The following is a 20,590-nucleotide window of genomic DNA, read 5'->3' as shown; positions in this document are numbered from 1 at the left end:
CAGCAGGACGCAGCCTGACACACACAGGTGTTGACCTGGCCTCTGAATCCACTAGATCCCAAACTGATCAAGTATCTGTGGGATGATCCACACTAACAACAAAAGAAGAAGAAGAAGAAGAAGATGTCCATTCTCTGATGAGTCACAAGTGTTTTGGAGACACAAGAAGGAAGGTGGTCATAATGTTACGCCTGATCGGTGCGGGTGCATTAGAAAAAAAAATGTATGTTCAGCTAAGTCCCATTTATAGAAATCAAGGTGCAAGTGTAAACAGATCCCCTCCCCTCTATTTTACTGTAAACCTCGCACTGACACAGCAGCGGGGAGGGAGGTGGGGGGCTCCTCCTATAAATAAGACGTGACCTGCGCGGTATAAACGTCTCCTGTTTGGGGTGTGATAAAGTTCGGAGATCCTTCCCTCCAGTCAGCGGCGGACCTTTCCAGTGACGAGGTGAGGAGGGAGGTGGGGTGCGTGAATCTGCAGGACTCAGCCGCTCGTATCACCACGCCTCGGCAACGGTGAGTTCGTCAGCCATATTGACTACTTTACTACCTCCTCTCCGGCCGTGGGAGACTGGTTGGAGGAGCCTCCTCCAGCGAAGCCCCGTATCGCCGGACGCCGCACGCTCTTCGGTGCGCACCGTGTCCGGGGGAAGGAGCCCAGAGCGCTGGGTGAGAGGGTGAGAGGGGGGGAGGAAGGTGCAACGCTCTATTTTTACCCCGCGGTGGATAAATATAAAGTACCGCTGTCAGCTGGAGACGGACGGAGAGAGGAGGTGACAGTTGGAGACATCCTCAGCGCGGCCAGGCGTTAGAGGTGAGTTTGATCGCCTTCATCCCTGCCTTCCTTCCCCCCTTCCTTCCTTCCTTCCTTCCTTCCTTCCTTCCTCCCTTCTTTCCTTCCTTTAAGCCGTTCAGATGAGGTGGGGGATTTAATCTCCCGGCTGGAGGACGGTTACGGTGTGTTTTCACTCAGGGCTCGTTAACTTATTTCACATGCATATTTAACCGATGGATTAAACGCAGCGTGCTCGTTTTTTTTCTCTTCTCCACCGGCTTTTGCATTTATTTATTTATTTTTTTTATTATCATTATTATTCTCAGGACGGGTGAGTAAACTGGTGTCACTTTGCGCAGAGGCGCTTATGCCACTTCCAATGTTACGCAACAGAGCAGTGTTGTCAGGGCAATTAGATGCTTGTGTTTCTGCTGCTGTCTTTTGCACACAGTGACCTGAAGGCGTTTTATTTTTATTTCATTTCATTTTATTTTAAACCACCAGTCTAGACGCGTTCGTTGACGTCCAGCTCCTGCTGCGGAGCGGAAACGATGTGTCCGGAGCCGTTTGCAACTTTTGTTGCAACCGCTGCTGTCTGCGCGTAATTCTTTCTGCGCCAGTGTCAAAAAAGACGCAATTTGCTGCGTTCACGGTCTGTTGTTTCTTTTATACTTACGCACTCGCTTCTCGTCAAATACTTGTGCCTCAACTAATATCCCGCTAATATATTTTTTTGTTGCACTATATAACCACACAGCAACCACTTTCCGTTCTGTATTCGTTGGTGTTTGTTTATTAATGAAATGTAAACTCCCCTTTCCCACGTTGCGAGTTTCAGCGACTACTTTTGCTCTTACACGTAACCGGTGGATACAGTAACACTAGCGCGCCCACACATGATGCTAGCGGTCCATCTGGCACAAACAGATGCTCTGGGAAGTCGAGGTGGCTTGTGATTGGCCTAATTACGCGACGACGAGTAAATTTTATTGGCTAATATCCGCGTCAATCAAATCCCCCGTCGCTCTCGATCCCGCCTCCTTCACCGGGACCAAATTACAACTCATTTGAGAAAGAGGCTCTCCGCATCATGACACGAGATACCTTTGACGGCTGGTTTTAGATTTCTCTCTCAGCTGCGCTATTTTATTTGTAACCTGTTGATTAATCCCGTGGATCCGGACCTGGAGCAGGGGCATGTTGTGTTATCCTGATTACACGTCTATATCCGTGTCAGTTCATTTTGTGTTTCTGTGACTGTGGGTTCAGTTCAGAAGTCATGTGAAGTGGCAGACAGTTTCTCAGAATTTAGTATCTTAAATTTTCACTTTGCAAATTAAACCCTCGTTGTGCCAGTAATGTGGTCTCGAGGTATAAATCTCCATCCAAGCAGGATTCTCAGTAATTTCCCTCATCCATGGCAAGAAACAAACGGAGCGCTTAATTCAGAAGCAATTTAAACCAACTTACTCCGCCTGACAGACTTGTTAATGACTAAAGTTGCCAAATTTGCCTCAGATTTGGCACACGAAGCTGGCGGAAGTTAGACAAATTCTTCACACACCAGCTGTCACTGTGAGGCCGCCTAAAACTGATCTACAGTGTTACGGTGCAGAGAGTTCTCTCATTGACCTCGTTATTGAGGAATACCTTCTTTCTTTTTTTTGTCATTTGCTATTTAAGGTAAAAAATCTGTGTCTGCGTATGGTTAAAGCTGAGTCTGGTGAGAGAGTGCAACAAAAATGAATGCAACCAAAAAATATCTGTTCTAATCCTTCTCTGCTGCATGGTGAAAGTGCATGCATGCATGCATTAGTAATATGCACAGTAGGCCAAAGTTGAACCGGGAACGTGCAGGGCACTGCAGTAAAAATGTAGCCTGACTTCAACTGAGCCACCAATATAACGTTAAATCTCATTAGTCTGCAAAAAGAAAGTCGTACATCAGTCGTGAAAGAAATGCACCAAATAGTCATTTCTTTCCGCGTCGACCAGTTTTATGCTTTTCTTTGCATAAATAATCTGCACATTAATCATTATTAAAATTGACTAGTTGTGCTTTGAAGTGTGCACCATAGTTGACAGGAAGCAAATACTTCAGTCTCAGATTTGAAGCCCCGTCACAGCCAGTTTGAGATACACTATCTAGTTTCTCTTACATTTTGCATCTCACTATCTTCTCTCTCTTCCTGTATCTGCATCTCTGTCCTTCCTGCTCTGCAGAAAATGAGAATATGTCACAGGGGGATATGCAGCGTTCCGACACAGAGGCCACGGCTTATGAGGAGCAGACGAAGGAAAGCGTTCTGACGTTTTCTTTTTGCATCCCTCATGCATCTCGGTTAATAGAAACATGGATGGTTCCAGGTGTTTTCAGCTTCTGTCAAAGATCCAGACGGTTGTCCCTCAAAGCAGCATCCATATTTGGTTTTGCAGTACGTTTGTGTCTAACGGGTCTAAGACCAGACAGGCCGTTTTGGGCAGTTTGACAAACACTCTCCTTCTTTCACTCATAGAGGAATTGTTCAGCTTGTAACAAGTAGAACTCTGTTTCCAGGCGAAGCAGTTGCTGCAGTTTCCCGCTGTTGTAACAGCTGGTAGTAGTAGAGGGAGCGTGGCATCTCTGGCACTTACAGCGGGGCATTTACGTAGCCACTGCAAAATCAAAAGCAATGACAGATGTAACACAAACACTGAAATCTTCCTCCCTTTGAAGAAGGCACAGTTTTTATGTGGATTTATTCACACGAAATACGCAACAACTACATTAGGAGGAGGAGGAGGGATTACTCACCCCATCTCTAGTTCATTTCAAAGCACAAATGGTAAAATTAAAAAGGAAAATAAGATTTGTTAAGAAACTGTTGTTGTTTTGCAGACAATGAGGCGTTTCTTGAAGTGTTGTTCGTTGTTTGTGATAAAAATGCTCAAATATCAGGTAGTTTTATCGAGTCTAACGCCTTTAAAAACAGACGTTAACCACCAGTATTTAACCCGGCAAAACAGAAAATATATGATTTTCCCTTACGTGCAATTCAGTTGGCAATTATTGGCTTTTGATAGACTGAATCAAATAACATGCAGCAAATTAGTAGGAAGTGTTGAGGACAAGCAACAGAGGAAGAGATGGAGCAGGGGTCTGTAAAGCCTGGCCACAGGAAACCCTATAAAAAAAAGTGTGTGTAAAATGCAACAGTGCTGGGATTTGACTCTGAGGAAACAAGAGAGATGAAAGAGTGTAATGTGCACAGAGGGCCGAGTTTCTTTCTGCATGAATGGTGACCTGGAAGCTGTATCCGCTTGGGAGTGAGCCCCTGCTTTCACTGAATGGAGGGACACACACATGCACACACCCCCCGAAGGCCTATACATCCAGGTTTATTAGATAGTGAACTGCTGCTGCTGCTGCTGCACAGAGCTGTTCTTTCTGAAAATAAGTTTGTTTTACGCCACGCTGCAGGTCACCCTTGGGCACGTGTGTGTGAAACCAGAGGGGTTTTGTGTTTCTGTGAAGCCATTTAAATCCATACAGTTTTCTAGTCACCTTTGCTGAATGAAGAATTAAGCTGATAGTTTCGGTTCTGGCCTCTGGCTGTTAAGATAACATGACGTTTGAGGAGGTGCTTTCTTCAAAATATATCAGTATATTTTGTGATATGAAGACAGCCCTGCGTAAGTTCTTGTTCTAATTCAAGAGTCATTATCTCTGCGCTCCCATTTTCCAACCAAGTGTCAGTTATTTAAACATTCAGCGTCTCCACCTATCTCCCTTCTGCAGGTATATAGGTCAAATCAAGCTTTGAATTTTCATGCGTCTCCTCCTTGTTCTCTTCCCTCTATCTTTGCACCATTCTGCTCCTCCCCGTCTTACAGCCTCTCGCCGGTGATGAGGTGAAATAGAAAGGCGTAGTGGAAGCAGGAGGAGCTGCAGAGGTGGAGGAAAACTGCACAGAAGTGCCACCAGCTGATAAACTCGCCGCAGGCTGCCTATTGTGCAGATTTATTAAGTCTACCTGCTTTAAATTCAAGCTGTTTAGCCAGGGGCTCTGATAACGGCTATGTGTCTTAACTCACATGCGTGGCTAATATTAAATTTAGGATGTGAGTGCGTCCTTCTGCACAGCTGCATTGATTAGGAATCCTGCTGATTCTGCTCACAGAGCGATTAGCAGTTATCAAAGTAGTCAAAATTAGAGAGTTTTAGCTCTTTTCATGAGTTTGCATATCAGCTGTTGGTGCTGGCACTGGAAGTGACGCTTCCAGCAAAGTCTTGCAGATCTCTCGACCATTAGCTGAAGTCTTACTTCCCTCATGCCTCCCCAAAACCTTTTAATTGCAACTACAGAGGCTGCGACTACTGTCATTGGAGCTAAAATTCTTTCCTTGTCCATGATTCTCCGAACGACCTTCCAACATCTTCTTTCTGTTACAGTTCAGCATTTATGAGTTTCAACTCAACATCATCTGCTCACCTCCAAGAGCTATTGCCTGAGGCAGACCAGAAATCACATTGTTGACTAGCACTTTGACAGCGTAATTAGAGAGTGATGCCAAGGCAGTTAACACATTCTGCTGTTAAAGTACAGCCGTTACAGTGACTTTTACCACCTAGAGCCAAAATACTGTTTGAACATGAACTACTGCAAAGTGTGGAAATGTGAACTCTGTATGCACGATGCTAAATGTTGAGATTTGTGTTTAAAAGCATCTTAAACATTTTACTTAGTTGGGGGCTTTCGGTCCTATGGGTTGAGGGGATCTAGTAAATTTGGAGGCACCTTGAGCTGTTCTTCATGTTTCTTGAGTTGTTCCTAAAGTGTTTTTGTCATAGCTATGGGGGTGGGGGGTGTCTGGTCTGGTCTAGGCGGGTGCTACATGTCTACGTAACATCCACATGAATGGATGCCAGGTCCACATGTTTCCCAACAGAACACTGAGTTATCACAAGATGATCAATGTTATTTACTTCTCAAGTGGTCATAATGTTGTGGCTGATCAGTGTAGGGTGTCTTTCTCGTTGTGTTTGAAGTGCTATAGAGGTGAGTTTAACATCAATCCTGTCTTAGCTGAGCAGCTTCTTATGCCTTAAGGAAGAAGCTGAAGACTGTGAGAGCTCCCTGTGAACAAAGACATTCGAGGCCTCGTGAACCTTTAGGACTTGGCCCCTTAGAAACGCACTGATATGACGATGATGGAGCGTCTGGCTGAGATCTGCATTGATTTGCAGGACATGCCCTGAGGTTATGTGGCACATCAAAGGGAATTTCTCAACGTGAAAGGGAGACTTAGGACTGAACTGGGACATTTCTTCTTCTTCTTCTTCTTTTTTTCAATTTACAATTCTCTCTGATGTGATTATAAAACTTTCAGTTTGCCTTGAGAATAATCAGTGCATCTCAGACATGTGGAAATCCCCTGTCTCACCCTTTCCATACTAATGGAAAGTTAAAATGGACAGTAAAGAGTAGGTTGACCTGTGTTGTGTAAAAAACAAAAATGTTTCTGAAATAATGTTTATTCTCTGTTAAAGGCAGAAAAAACATAAATGTATTAGCAGTAGCTATAAGTGACAACAATAACACACCTCAGTGTTTATTTGCTCTCTTGGTCTTGCTGGTCCTAGTTATTTTTTCCAGTTCACCTGTAAGATCTTGAAAAATGTCTCTGGTGCTGTTGCAGTTTGAGCAAAGGCGCCACCAGTTAACTTTTCCTGGGCTCAGTTTCTGGATGTCCTTTGTCACTCCGTATCTCCTTGCACGGCTAATGCATCTGCAGCCTCAGACTGTCTCCGCTAGATCACTTCTTGCTGTTTTCACTAGGGCAATATGGGCTAAAAAATTTATCTCTGGCGAGAACAGGCAAAATACAATCCCTTCAGTTTTCAGTTCACCATAAGGTGACCAGACTTCTGACATTACAGGAACATTTACAGCTGGAAGATAAAAAATGAAATGTTATCGAGATGAATTGAAGAAACAGGAATTTATTTAATTTCTTAGTTTCATTTATTTTGAGTAATTTATTCATATTTAAACATTTAACGTGCTTTGTTGGTAATCTGTAATCATCTGCGTGAAACTTTTTTTTTCTTATTCATAAAACGTTAAAATTATTTTCATTTTTTTGAGACAGCTTTAATCAGGGGACAAGTCATCCAAAACGGGGACTGACACATTTTCTGGCTCCCGCTTGTGGTTGTACTTCAGGTGATGGAATAAATGTGTCGTGTTACTATCCTTGGCCATTACCTTTGTTTTTTGCAAACGTTACATATGGGACAAGTTTGTGCCACATCCGCCTAATGATATCCAAACCAGTTCCATGTTATTGACGAGGAGCCTCATTTAGCCGTTAGCCACAAGTGAGCTACGGCTGTAGGAGGACGTGTCTAAAGTGCCGCCATCTTGGTACAGTGCCAACAGAGGCAGCGGTGCATGAAAACCAATGAAGGAAAGAGGCACTCCGCAATTTTAAAATAGAATTATGTGCTGAGTGTTGGTCTGTTTCACATGTGTAGCTATGATAGGTTGCATGGATTTTTACAAATGTTGGCTAAATACAAATCGTCACCTTCCTAAAATAATGGCTTATGTCATTTTGACAACATATTTTTAATATAAAGATTTGTTCACAGGTATGATGCAAGTAGGGGATGATATAGAGTGAGCAAGTTGCTAAAATAACCTCGACAGGACATCGCAACGGTCCCTAGCAACAGTGAAACAAGCAGCATCCCTAGCAACAAGCTGCTACACAGGAAAAAACAGACTTAAAAATAGACCCAATAATATTTAATGGTGAAATAATTTGCAGCCAATTCTTTATTAGTCTTGTCACATTTTTAAGTTTTCCCAAAGACAGAGCGAGCAGCACTGTACCAAGATGGCCGAGAGGCAGCAGTGAACGAGCCGTCTATGTATAGAAGGTATGCACGTGATGTCACAACTAGCTGAAGTCTCCATGGTTACGGCCACCGAGCGGCAAAAAGTGACAGTTGATCATGGAGATTAGACGCATTAGTTTGAATCATAGACTTTAAAAGCATCTAAATTGTAAAAAATAGTCAGATACGTTTGTGGATGTTGTTGTTTTGTTGTAGTTACGGCCGAAACTAACTATTTCAGTTCCAAGAATAAATAAAACAAACTGAATATTTGTGATCGCTACAGTATTGTATGGCTAACGTCACTTATCAGTACAGCGCTTAATATCTTTTATTTATCGTAGCTGAAATTACCTAAAACTTAAACTTACTGAAACCGAGGCTAATCCACTTTTTCAAATCCATAATATTTGTTATGGGTCATTGTTGTATCCAGTTGTCCTGATAAGAAGTATCCTCTTCCGTAACGTCCTCTGAGCTCACATTAAATGATACACTTTTTTGCTGTTTGGAAGCATAGTTAGCATGTAGCACAAGCGAGCAGAGGATGTTGAGGTTTATCTCTAACTACCCCTGGATTACCAGAGACTAGCAATCCAAGCTGAAACAGTTTGTACGTGTCCTGGGACCCGATGATATAACTGGTTCCCAGAAGCAGATTTTAAAGCTAAGCCCCCAGAAACAGCATTTAATAAAGCCTGTTGTTGTTCACACTGTCGCTAATTTAGCTAAATAGATATAGATAATACCATGTTGGATTACTGACACTTTGGAAGCACTTATATTCTTGTCTTTTTTTTTTTTTTTTTTTTTTTTTTTTTTTTTTAATTTAAACCTCATAATGTTTTAATGAACCCAAAGGTTATATTTATATCAACATTTTGCAAAAAAAAAAGAATGAAAGCATGTATTTTGGAGATTTTACAAGTTGCTCAACAAACATCTCTCTTATGACAATGTGAAGTCAAAATCTTTTAATCTTAGTTTAGATTTTTTTAGTCTGTTTCTGTCCCCAGACTAAGCCCAAGATTGTAACTGAGCCCGGTTTAATTCTCTGCTCTGACACTTGAGAAAGGTCTATTTCTGGCCTCCACATCGCCAAGATCTGGCACCAATGGGACTCCTGCCAGCCGCTCTCTTTATTTTACATTCTAATCATTTTAGGTAACAAGATGTTCTAGATAAAACCACACTATCCTCATAACCGTCACAGCTAGTGGTCAGCACGGGAAAGCAAACAGCTTTTTAAAGAAGAGACTCGAGAAGCCGTAGCTATTTTTTTTCTTCCTAGATACACTATCAATTTTTATTTCCGCCTCTATGTTTTTAGGAGTTCTCTTTTTATTCCTCTTCGCTACTCGCCCAGTTCTCTCTGCAACAATTATTTTTACCCTTTTGCTTCTCATCTGTTGTTCTGTCCTCATCTGTCTTTGGGTTTCTTTGGTTAATAAGTTGTATTTTGATTGGTATTTGTCCTTCTGATTTAACCTGAACGTGTCACTGAACTGCCTTCTTATTGTTGTTTCATTATCAAACTTGACATACACCAATCAGGCATAACATTATGACCGCCTTTCTCATATTGGTGTAGGTCTCCATTGTGCCTCCCAAACAGTTCTGACTCATCAGGGAATGGACATGGGCCAGAGTGTTGTCAGTGGGGGGGCTTTAAGGGGGAGGGGCCTCTGATCAGTTTGGACTCTTGTGAATTTGGAGTCAACTGGATCTAGGTGGGTGCTACATGTGACCACATTAATGAATGCCAGGTCCAAAAGTTTCCCAGCAGAGCGCTGAATTGTCAGAAGATGGTTGATGTTAGTTACTGTTGATGGTTTTAATGTTGTGGCTGATCTGTATGTGTCTTCATGTTTGCAGTTTTCTGGTTGGATTAAATGGCAACCAATCATGAATATACATCATCTTATACATCATTCATGTTTAAAAATAAATTTGCATGAACTCTGACTCTGTGTCAAAGCGGTAGCAGCGATATGGGTATAGAAGAGCGTGCCCTCCAAAAATAGATGTTATTTGTCTGTTGACATTTGTCTGTCTTCTTTGCTCGTGTGTCTCAGGCACTGGTGCCCCGGCGAGAGGCAGGAAGACGGAGGACTTCTTTCCGTTTTATCAGCCACAAGGGACGGGTGGAGAGAGGAGAAAGATGCCCAAACCAGTAAGTACCCAACATGAATTTAACGCAGCGATTAAGGGAAAGATTTACACCACCACAGCTGACATGCAGGCATTTATTGCTTCTATTACTGCTATTTATTTTTATTTCTGCAAGGTTTACCGCTTCATATGTGCTTCAGTCCACAATGTGCTGCATGTCTGCAGAGTTTGAGGGAGTTGCTGCCGTTATTACATGTTCTAGAGAGCTGTTGCCGGGGAGCTTGTGCTGCGTCTGTGGCTCCTGGGAGTTTTCCAAGCATAATGAGATAAGGAATGACTCAATGATGATAACATCTGAAAACTAAAAAATCCATGACAGATCTTGGCCCCGAGTGGCAGCGTTTTAGCCGTGCCTGCTGAAAATTCAGTCCACACGTCAAGTTTTTGGATTTCCAGCGTTTTGCTTGTGCTTTTTTTGGGGGTTTTCTGTTGGGTTTTGTCAGGTTTTCAAAAAACAGTTTTTTGGCCTAAACTGTAAAATGCAATGGTGATTATCCAAATTTGCCATATTAAAGCAATGACTCAGCAATGAAGCCAAGTTGGAGATTCGAGGTAAAGAAATGTCTCAAAGGTTTTTATCATCAAAACCTAAACTTACATCAAGTTTCTGATCATTTTTTTTTGCAGATGAATACCAGTTTTACATCACTTGACTAATTAATCTGCCTCTTGACTACACTCAGGAAACAAAGTCCTGCAGTAACAAACCATAAACTGAAGACCGGTTCCCTAAGATCGGTGCGATTGTTGGTTCAGAATATGGGGTTAAGACAAGAAATAGTTGTGTGAACAGGAGTTTCACAGAGTTTTAGAAGAAAAAACAAAAAAACAAAAACGCTCACACAAAAGGAAAATGGTCGGCCAGTTTGTGGAACTGTCCTGTCTGCTGAAAGGAACGAACACAAAGAGGGCTTTCTCTGCTCTATTTTTAGACTGAAGGACACTGGGAGCTTTCATGTTGCTCTGACACAAACACATACGAGCTGTGATTGCACTGCAGCTTTAATCACAAGCCTATATTCTGATAGTTGTGTACTTCTCACCATTATCGGTTATTATTAGACTTCTGTTGTACTTTTTGTAACCATGGAAACAGGAATACAATCTCCAAGAAGAATCTTCTCAATAAAAGAGAAAGATGGAACAATTTTAATGTTTTAAGGTTGATTTGCTGCAGCCCTATATACTGTATATATATATTTTAAGAGTTGACAGACACTCGTGCAAGAATGATTGAGATTACATTTGCAAATTGTTGCGTGCACGCTGGCTGCTTTACGCCTAAAGCCAGACAGCGGCTATACCAAGCACTTTGTCTATCAATCTCAGTAATGAGGAATTAGGCCAGGTCCAATTCCTGGAAAGAGACTAGAGCTTTGTGATGGGGGACAGAAAATAGCTACAGGGTGGGAGGTGAGACTGAGGGTGATGGAAGTAGAGAAGGAAAATGTAGAAGAGAACATGAAGCAGTTCACGCGAAAGGGAAGCGACGAAAGGTTTAGAAGGATGTAAGGCTGCAGTTTGGAGTAAAACGAGCAGTAATTTGAGAACACGCTGACGACGTTTCGATGAAATGCGGGAGATCAGGGAGGGCTTGTGGAGAAAGGGAAAGTTGGAATGAAGAAGTGCCGGTCAGATTAGCGAAAACACTCCACGGGGCAGGGGGAAAAGGCACACAAAGGGATAAAGGAGGATTTGGGAGAGGACTGAGTGACGGGCACTTTGTTCATATCCAGTCCAGAAAAACGACACCCAAGCCGCCCTCGAGGGGAACTCCCACTCCGGTTACATTTCCCTGCACTTTGACATTAAAGTTGGATGGTAAACACGTCGACCCTTTCGCCGCTTCATGCGTACATCCGCTGGTAACGTTGGAAAATGCTTAAATGTCACATTGGATTAAAGTTTCCCCCTGGGGACGGGATTCAGAACCGCTGAACGCGTAAGCCGGCCCGGCTCCATTAGCTCGTAGCTAATGAAGAGCAGCAGCAGCAGAAGAAAAGGTGGAGATTTAGAGCAAATGATTAGTTTGGCAGGTGAGGTCAAGATCTGTAAAGAGATTTTTGTTGTTTTGTTGAGTCACACAGACTCTCAGTGGGCAAAGCAGGCCACAGAACTAGTGGGCCTCAGGCAGGCCATTAAAAAGTGGATTTGCTCCGGATCGTAACCCTCCCCAAGGCGGCGTTTTAATGGTGTTTCTGTGCATAGATGCAACCCTAACACAACACAGGTGACCCCGGTGCCCACTTCTTTCATGTTGTTCAAAGTGGGGGTTGAACAGAAGGGGCTTTGTGTCAGTGGGCTGGTCGCAAAACAGATTGTTGTACAAACAGGAGGTGATTTAATCAAGTCAGAAGGAGAAAATATCATGAAACACTGACATCTTTGTGTCACAGAGAGGGCCAAGAAGAGAATTAGGTATTTCCCCATATTTACCTTTTTATCAGCTTGATTTCACTGGAAAAAAAAATGAGACTGGGTCACAATTTGGATCTTGGATAAAAGGATATAAACTGTCATCCAAGTTTTCAGATAAAAAAAAATAAAGAAAAGTGTAAGAGATTGGCCTTGGTTCAGTCATTCGTGTGATCACTGCGGTAGTTTTTCAGCGACATTGAACTCTGACACATTTACAATAAGATTTCAATCTAGTTGTGCACTTTTTATTAGCAAGCTATCTGCTACCTGAATGAAAACCACAAAAGAGCTTCCTGTCGTTAAATTCAAACTTCCTGTTTTTTCAGTTTCACACAATAGTTGTAGAGAATCTTGTCATGTGCAGAGGTCAGAGGTCAGGGAGTAGTACAGCAACACCCTTGAAGTTGGAACAAGTTCTTGGGTTTAAAAAAAAACATGATGCACATCTTCTATTTAAAGTCAAGGTCAAAAGAAGATTTCATTCTTTAGTTTAGGGCAACACAAAATAATATGAGCAGCATCATATTCTATGTTTTTTTTAATCTTATTATTTATCTTTTACACAGTCCACTCTTTGTTCTTGTTATTTTTCTGCCCCTGTGTTTTCTGTTGCAAACTGCAGTTTCAATCTAATCTAGTCTTCATTTGAAAGTGGAGGGTTTTTCATAAACTTTTTCACGGTGCTTCACGCTCAGACAGTGTGAGAGACGACAATGACCTGACCAAATGCTGCATGAAGTGTGTTGCATTGTTTTCCGAAGGCTGTAGATATCGTGAGCCACCTCCCCACCAAGCACCTTTCACTGGAAGCGGTCTGTTCCCTCCCCCCCTTTGGATCTGAAAATAAGGTTTTGGAGATGGACAAAGGAGTGCAAACAGTGGAGCGGTGGAGAGGACAAAAGGAGCCATTGTTCTCTTCCAATAACCCCAAACCCTGGGGGGTTAAATGCTGTTGGAGAAGCATTTAAAGTGTGTATTGATTTCCCGTAGTGTAGAGTGTGTGGATCCGTGTTTCGTGCAGCAGAGGTTTGTGTGAGTGCGTTTCAAATTGTTAGAATAAAAGTTGGGAAAAAATGACACATTTACGCCTTTATAAGTCAGATTAAGTGGAGGGGGAGTTGTTTGTTTGTGTGTTTGTTTGTTTGCAGCTACAGTTGGTTTGTTCGTGTGTGAGTGAACACGGAGCGAGTCTGTTCATCCAGGGTGTGAGATGTGGCGGCACGTCGTACATTATTGATTTATGGCTGCGTTTTGCACATGTTTCCCCTCCCGGTCACGGCGTCCCTGAGGGCCAGGGGCTTGGAGGGGGGGGTGATGGGGAGGGAGGGGAGGGGCTTTAAATATTTCAGAAGCCCATTTTCATTTATATAATGGGAATTATCCAAGTCACTAAATCTAATTAGAGGGAGGGTGTGAAGTTCATTACTCACCCTGCCTCCCTCCCCTCAACCTTGACTGGATTCACTCACTTTTTACTGTCATCCAGTCATAAATATGTATGATTTACAGTTTATTGATTCACACAAATAACCACATGGATCAGAAGTTGGTGGACAACCTATTACTCGTTCCATAAGGATGATTTGCCCATTGCAAGGAGTGCTTAACGCGACGTAATGGAAACCTGACAATGCTCCATCCACCACCTTCAGGATGGGCGGGAACACAGGTCATACATCCCTTATCTCACAACATCAGTATCAGACAAGAGCACCAAAGCTCCTCTGACTGAATGGGAGGAAGTTCCTGCAGACAGGTTCCAAAATCTGGTGGAAAGTCTGTTATATCATCACAGGGACGTAACATGTGTCCAGTCTATCTGGTGTGAACACATATTAATACTGAGCATGTGTTTTTTAGCTGCGGCTCAGTGAAAGCAAATCAATTCATTTGAATATTTAATTTATTCTCTTAATATTTAAGATATTTTACGTTGTGAAAACAGACAGATTTCCTGTTTCGGATCATTTTAACTGAATACCTCATGATTTTGGACTTGTGATTGAGTGAGTTACTTTGGAAGTTTTTTTTTTTTTTTTAATCCTTTTTAAAAATGAAGCAGCTAAATCGATGGTGGAAGCTGATGTCGGCTGTGAACTGTGGTTGGGCGGTTTGACCAAAAATGTATAACAAGATTTTTTTTGGTCATGCATAAACATGTGTTCACAACATTTTCCACTGGTTGAGAGAGGAATTAATGACTAAGGATGGACTATTTTACTGTGATGACGAGTAAATATTGTAGAATAATCCCACACTAGTAGTAAAACACGTTTGCATGGACCCGTGTTAACACTGACTGATGATGTGGAAATCTGGGGACATTTACAGCTCAGAGATCAAAATAAAATAATGAAATGTTTCATTTATTTTGACATATTTCTTCGTATCTAAACATATTTTAACTGCTTTTTCTGTAATGTCTGTAATAATTACCATAATAATTGTAGTCTGCACGCAATTTTTTTTCTCTCTCATTCATAAAAAGCTAAAATTTTCAGGGACAGCTTTTAGCCGGGGGAGAGGTCATCCAAATCGGGGACTGTCCCTAGAAATCAGGAACATCTGATCACATAAAAAAAACCCTGAACAACCATCATGGCACCTTTTCTTTCTTCTCGATCTGCCGCTTTATTTTTTCACCACAGTGAGTTTAGAAGCGTTACATTTAAAACAGTGTCTCGTTCCCGAACACTTTGTACTCAAATACACCCGTATGGTGGTAAATTAAAAATTCATATCATAACGTGAAGAAAATCCTGGTGTTCGGTGTGAACCGGTGCATCACCCAGCCCCAGTGGGACGGCAGAACCTTTCCTCTCTGCTGTTTAAGTTGAACTGTTACCTGTGCTAGCTCTTTCTACTGGCTTGTCTCTTTTCCCCCGGTCACTGAAAGCAAAGCTGCCTCTGCCACACTAACTCCTCCCACCCGAGTCCAAATCAGCTCACAGATCACTGTAATCTCCACGCTTTGAAAAGCATCAGCTCCAGGACCAACTCGGATTTTCAACGAGCTTAAAGCTTCGCCGATAAATAAACAAAGATTTTAATTTCATACTCCACCTCACGTACACAAACGCATTCGATTCACAGGAGAGAGAAGCGCTTTGGCGGAGTAAAACTCGGAGTGGAAAAGAGACGAGGTGGAGAGGGAAAGAGTCGCAGTGTCACGGCGGAAATGTTAAGTACGAGCGGGAAAAAAAAGCGGAGGATGATGAAAAACCCCACTCCAGAGAGGAGGTGAAGAAGGAAGCCTGGCCCCTGGCTGCCCTTAAAGCCTCTGTTAACCAGCTTAGCTAGCAACAGCTTTTAATTATGGCTGTCTGAGTCTCTCTCAAACACAAACACAGTCAACAGGTGGGCCGAGGTGCGTGGGTGGCCTCCGCCTGTGCGCACTAGCCTACTATTTAGCTGTCACTGCGTGTTATGAATAGCGTGGATGCGCTGGAGGATGCTGGTAAACACAGCCGGCTACAGACGCGCAGCCTTCGTTTCTCCCTGGAGCCTCCTCAGCTTGATTCTCATTAGACATGACAAGTTAAATAACCAGACTTTAAAAACAAGAAACACATTATACTTAATCCTGATCTGTGAACAGGAGATTATAATTCACCTCCTTCTAATCTAAAATGGTAACTGGCACTTGTGGTGTCATAACAGTTTTTTTTTTTTTGTTTTAAACAAAGTCACAGGAAACAGGCGGAACAACATAAGCAATTATGTCAAGTCAGTAGACAAGGAGAATGATTCATTGCAGATGACTTGTTGTTGCCAGAGGCTGTTAAGTTCCTCCAATGTGTTTTTATTCCAGCAGTTCAACTCTTTTTATCCTTTTATCAACGTTTATTACCAAGTTTTCTGTCAAAAACAACCTTTCCTCTTTCTATTGTTTTAATTTCTGTACTTTCCAGTTAAGGGTGAGTCGGCCCCCGTCTGTCTAAGCGTGACATAACAGAGCACCTGTCCTTTCATGAGGCCATGGGCTGAGGCTGAGGCCTCAGACGGGGTTTGTTACGGCAGAGCAGGGATTTTCCAGACGCCTTCCTCCTCTCAGCTTCTGTTTTCCTGCCTCTACACTTCACATGTTCAGCCTCCTCCTTCAGCAGACGTGTGCTTTCAGTGCAGGATATATATATTTTCAGTTCAGGTTCAGACTTTTTGTGTTTTACTCGCGCAAGTAACCTAGAAAAGTCACTTTTCACAACAACATCTGCACGATGCACATTAATGAACAAACGCACAGCAATGTGAACTTAATATATTATAGCAGAGATGCTAATTTCCATCCGTAGTCTCTTAACAATACAACAGTTCATATAAGAGAATAAATACAATGAAAACAAACAGTGTAATAAACAGCTGAGCTACACACAAATTGACTGTGGATCATGAACAAATCAGGACTATTTTTGTTTATTTTTTCATAATTCTGTATTTTTTTATTACACTTTTTATTTTAATTTTACTTTAATCTCATTTTATTTTATCTTTCTTGTGTTTACTTTAATATGCAACGAAGCTACGGTGACAAAGTAATTTCCCTCGTGGATCATTAAAGTCTAAGATGGAAAGTTAGAAAGAGCTTGAGTGCTTAAGTGCACATATTGGCATATTGTCCAGTTGCACAGGAATGTTTGGTGCCAGACTATTTTGCACAAATGTGTTTACGGATGTCTGACATGATAATTATTAAATCAGTTTATCTAGAACCTATATTTACATGTAGATTGACACAACTAACCCATCATGAGAATATGTTTAGGATTAGGTGGGACGTTAACGCCATTCAAAGAACCATGAATTCCACCATATACTTTTTTTTTTTTTTACTTTTCAGCTATAAACTGTGACTATTACAGTGCTACAACATTGTAAATACGTGTCTATACAAGAGCTATTACACTTTTATTCTTACCTTTTGTGCTGTTACTCTTTTTTGTATGTGTGTGTGTGTGTGTGTGTGTGTGTGTGTGTGTTTTACTGGCTGCAGGTAATTACACTGCAGGTGTATAACTGTGCATGTGACAGATAAAACCATCTCATCTTATCTTAACCTCCTCCTCCTACTGCGGCGCCCTGTGATACAGCGAGATTACAGGGTGATAACAGAAGCCTCCTGTTCTACCCTGTGGTTTTCGCCTGCAGCAAACGGCTGTGATGTAGCTGTGATGTAGCTGTGATGTAGCTGTGATGTAACTGTGATGTAACTGTGATGGAGCTGTGATGTAGCTGTGATGGAGCTGTGATGTAGCTGTGATGTAGCTGTGATGTAACTGTGATGTAGCTGTGATTGAGCTGTGATGTAACTGTGATGTAGCTGTGATGTAGCTGTGATGTAGCTGTGATGTAACTGTGATGGACCTGTGATGGAGCTGTGATGTTCTGTGCTGTGAGCTGTGATGAAAGGCTTCATAAAACACGTTTTGCGTTGTGTTTAATTCTGAATTGTTGCCTTTGCCAACAACACACCAGAAGAGCTGACACATAGACCAACACTGGACTTTGATGACGATACTTTGATGCATTCGATTAGTTTGATAAAGCTGTTAAAATTAAATCAGCTGTTTGTTTCCTCGATGCCGGCGTCTTTTTGTTTCCAAAGAGTTTTGGAAGTAAAGACCAAACCTTCGTGCGACCAGAGTTTGTGAAACATCCAGATGAGGTTGAGGTGTGGAGGAGGGTTAATGAACAAGTGTTTATTTGTTTATTAACCACAGTGACGAATAAAAAAAAAAAAAAAAAAGCTCTGGTCAGAGGTGTGAGTGGAGTAAAGCGTAATATTGGACTTGATGGTTATTGAATGAGTCAGTGGTGTTGATGTTTTACATAACGATGAATAACACTCGCTGTCTCTCACTTCACCACTGAAGAAGGTGCTAATAGGGTTTCAGCATTAATGCAACATGTCAAGTGTAGTAGTAGTAGTAATAGTAGCAGTCATTGTCGTGGGAAAGTGCGAATATGTCACGTTGTCACTCTGCTGCTGATTGTGAAGATTTGTCTTAGTTGATGTCAAACTCTCAGTGCTCGTTTTCCTGTTCTGCAGGTAACAAGAAGGAAACTAAACGTTACAATCATCCAGGCTCCAAACTGTTTCATTGTTCGATAAATATTCAAAGATTTCTGGCATTGAGCAATCTGAGCGTTCGTCTCCCGCTGTGGGTTTCTGTTCCCCCGTAATTATAAACACAGTTTGCCCTGAATCGTCTCGTCCCCGCGCTGCTCATACCACACGTAGAGATGTGACTCACACGTTTACGCTGCATTTTATCTGCTGCTGCTGCTGCTTCTTGCGTTCACGTGTAACACAAAAGGATTTGAAAACGTGTCTCTGACTCATAAAAAGGATTGTGGTCAGTGAAGAGGCTGAGACCGCCTCCTTTATCTGTCAACGCTTTGTAGCCGTCAGCAAGAAGACACACACACACACACACACACACACATTTTTAAACATCTCATGATCACATTTGTGCATAAATCAGATGAAGGTGAAAGAAAACCTTCAGAGTAGTGACCTTCTCTGACTGCGTTACATAAAGGATAATATGTTAATTATGTTACTTTGAGCTTTTTTTTTCATTATGATATGATTTTTTAATATATCAGTGTATTTGATTACACAGCGTTCAGAACGTTGCACCATAAAACGCTGTTTCAGACCGGACCATTTAAAATGTAGCGCTTCTAACACACATGGTGCGACTGTGTGACTGTGAGGTGAAGATGGAAAGGTTCGAAAAATGAAGTAGAAGAAGAAGACTTGTGCCAAATAAAATGAGTCCTGTCGGTTTGTTTGGGACAGTCCTTGTTTTGGATGATCTGTCTCTCAGCTAAAAGTGTCCCCAATTTTAGCTTTTTATGAATGAGAAAAAAAATGTTACCCAGTGACTACAGTTATTACGGTAGCCAGTCGCACTGCTATTGACATTAGAGACATAGAAGTTTACATATGTTTAAATATGTCAAAATAAATGTAACCGCGTGTCCTTTTCTTCATTTTATCTTGATAACCTTTAATACTTTTTTTTTTTTTGTCTGAGCTGTAAATGTCCCCAGATTTCTACATCATCAGTCAGTTCTAACACGGGGCCGTGCAAACCTGTTTCACTACTAGTGTGGGATTATTCTACAATATTAATCATCATCACAGTAAAACAGTCCATCCTTAGTCAATCTACTGCATTAATTCCTCTCTCAACCAGTAGAAAATGTTTCAAACATGTGATTATGCATGAAAAAAAAAAACAGTCTGTGATACTTTCAGACTTTTGAAAGGATGAAAGGTTTTGAAAGGTCATGCCACCTAGCTATACTTTGATCATTCAATCCATGTGTTTTAGTTCCTCCAACATGCTGTAGTTTGGGTTTAGGACACATTTGCCTGGCTTATTTTATGCATTAAAAGATTAATCCGTGTTCCTCGACGTTTGACGGTTTAAAGCTTGTGTCTCACCTCTAGAGGGGTCAATCCGCTCTGGTCCATCCTGTCAAGTGTTAAAATCCCTGTTTAGGACGCCCACGGGGCTTTTTAGGAAATTACATCGAAATCAGCCACAAGGACGTTGCTATGGAGACTTTATCAGCCAGAACACAGAAACACAGGACGAGCTGAGATGCACCGATACGTTGATTTCTTAGTATACGGCACATTGTACACGTTTGCCCTACAAACCCCCATAAAAAACGACTATGCTCCCACACATAACACACAGATGTCCGTCTTACTGCACCATATGGTCACATTCCCACACTCTTACATTATCTACTGTACGGACACCAATTCTTGTTTATTTGGCACCGAAAGGACCAGAAAATCTTGAAGCTATCTCAAAAATAAGCTGCAGGTTGTGATAATCGATAGCAATAAATACGCACATTGAGGAAGAAAATGCCTAAATGTGGATGAACTTGCGTTTAAAATAAATAAATGTTTGTGTATGTGTGACAGAAGGCAGGGATGGGGAACCACTGTTCTCGCCTTTGTCTGCAGAACAGGGTCTGGGTGTGTGTGTGCGCTCTTTGTGTATATTTTTTCAGGTCAGTTGAGCTGTCTGAGTCGTTTTTTGGCTGCTGATTTTATGATCGATGCACTCGAATATGCAGTTCACTCATGCTTTCAATTGACATAACGCTTTTCCCAAGCTCCATTTACAGTCGAGTGCCACTTTTATGCCGCCGATATGTTGCTGATGTGGTGCCACGGTTGAGATTAGTTTGAAAATTGTGTTTCCTTCTTGTGTCTCAGCAGCAGGACAGTCACAGTTGTTCAGTCTCCTACAAACCATCTACTCTCAAGCCTGCTTGAAAATATGGACTTATATATATATTTGTATATGATT

The 20,590-nt window shown here is 41.8% G+C and overlaps 1 protein-coding gene across 3 annotated transcripts in view; it reads left to right on the top strand.

The window, feature by feature from the left end:
• Positions 1-388: 388 nt before the first annotated feature.
• The window catches only part of LOC125017604 (radixin), a 46,400-nt gene continuing 26,198 nt past the window's right edge, over positions 389-20,590 (top strand). The window contains exons 1-2 of one of the 3 annotated variants that reach the window (XM_047600969.1): positions 389-817; positions 9,737-9,834. In XM_047600969.1, coding sequence (XP_047456925.1) covers positions 9,823-9,834 — 12 coding nt within the window. In that variant the 5' untranslated portion in view covers positions 389-817; positions 9,737-9,822. Of the gene's footprint in view, positions 818-953; positions 1,110-9,736; positions 9,835-20,590 lie in introns of those variants that run through there. The other 2 variants (XM_047600971.1, XM_047600970.1) reach the window with 2 other exon arrangements.

The sequence above is a fragment of the Mugil cephalus genome, chromosome 12 (assembly GCF_022458985.1).
Source record: "Mugil cephalus isolate CIBA_MC_2020 chromosome 12, CIBA_Mcephalus_1.1, whole genome shotgun sequence".
NCBI classification, from domain to species: Eukaryota; Metazoa; Chordata; class Actinopteri; order Mugiliformes; family Mugilidae; genus Mugil; species Mugil cephalus.
Note: the sequence above shows the minus strand (reverse complement) of the source record. Positions and strands in the feature narration are given on the sequence as shown.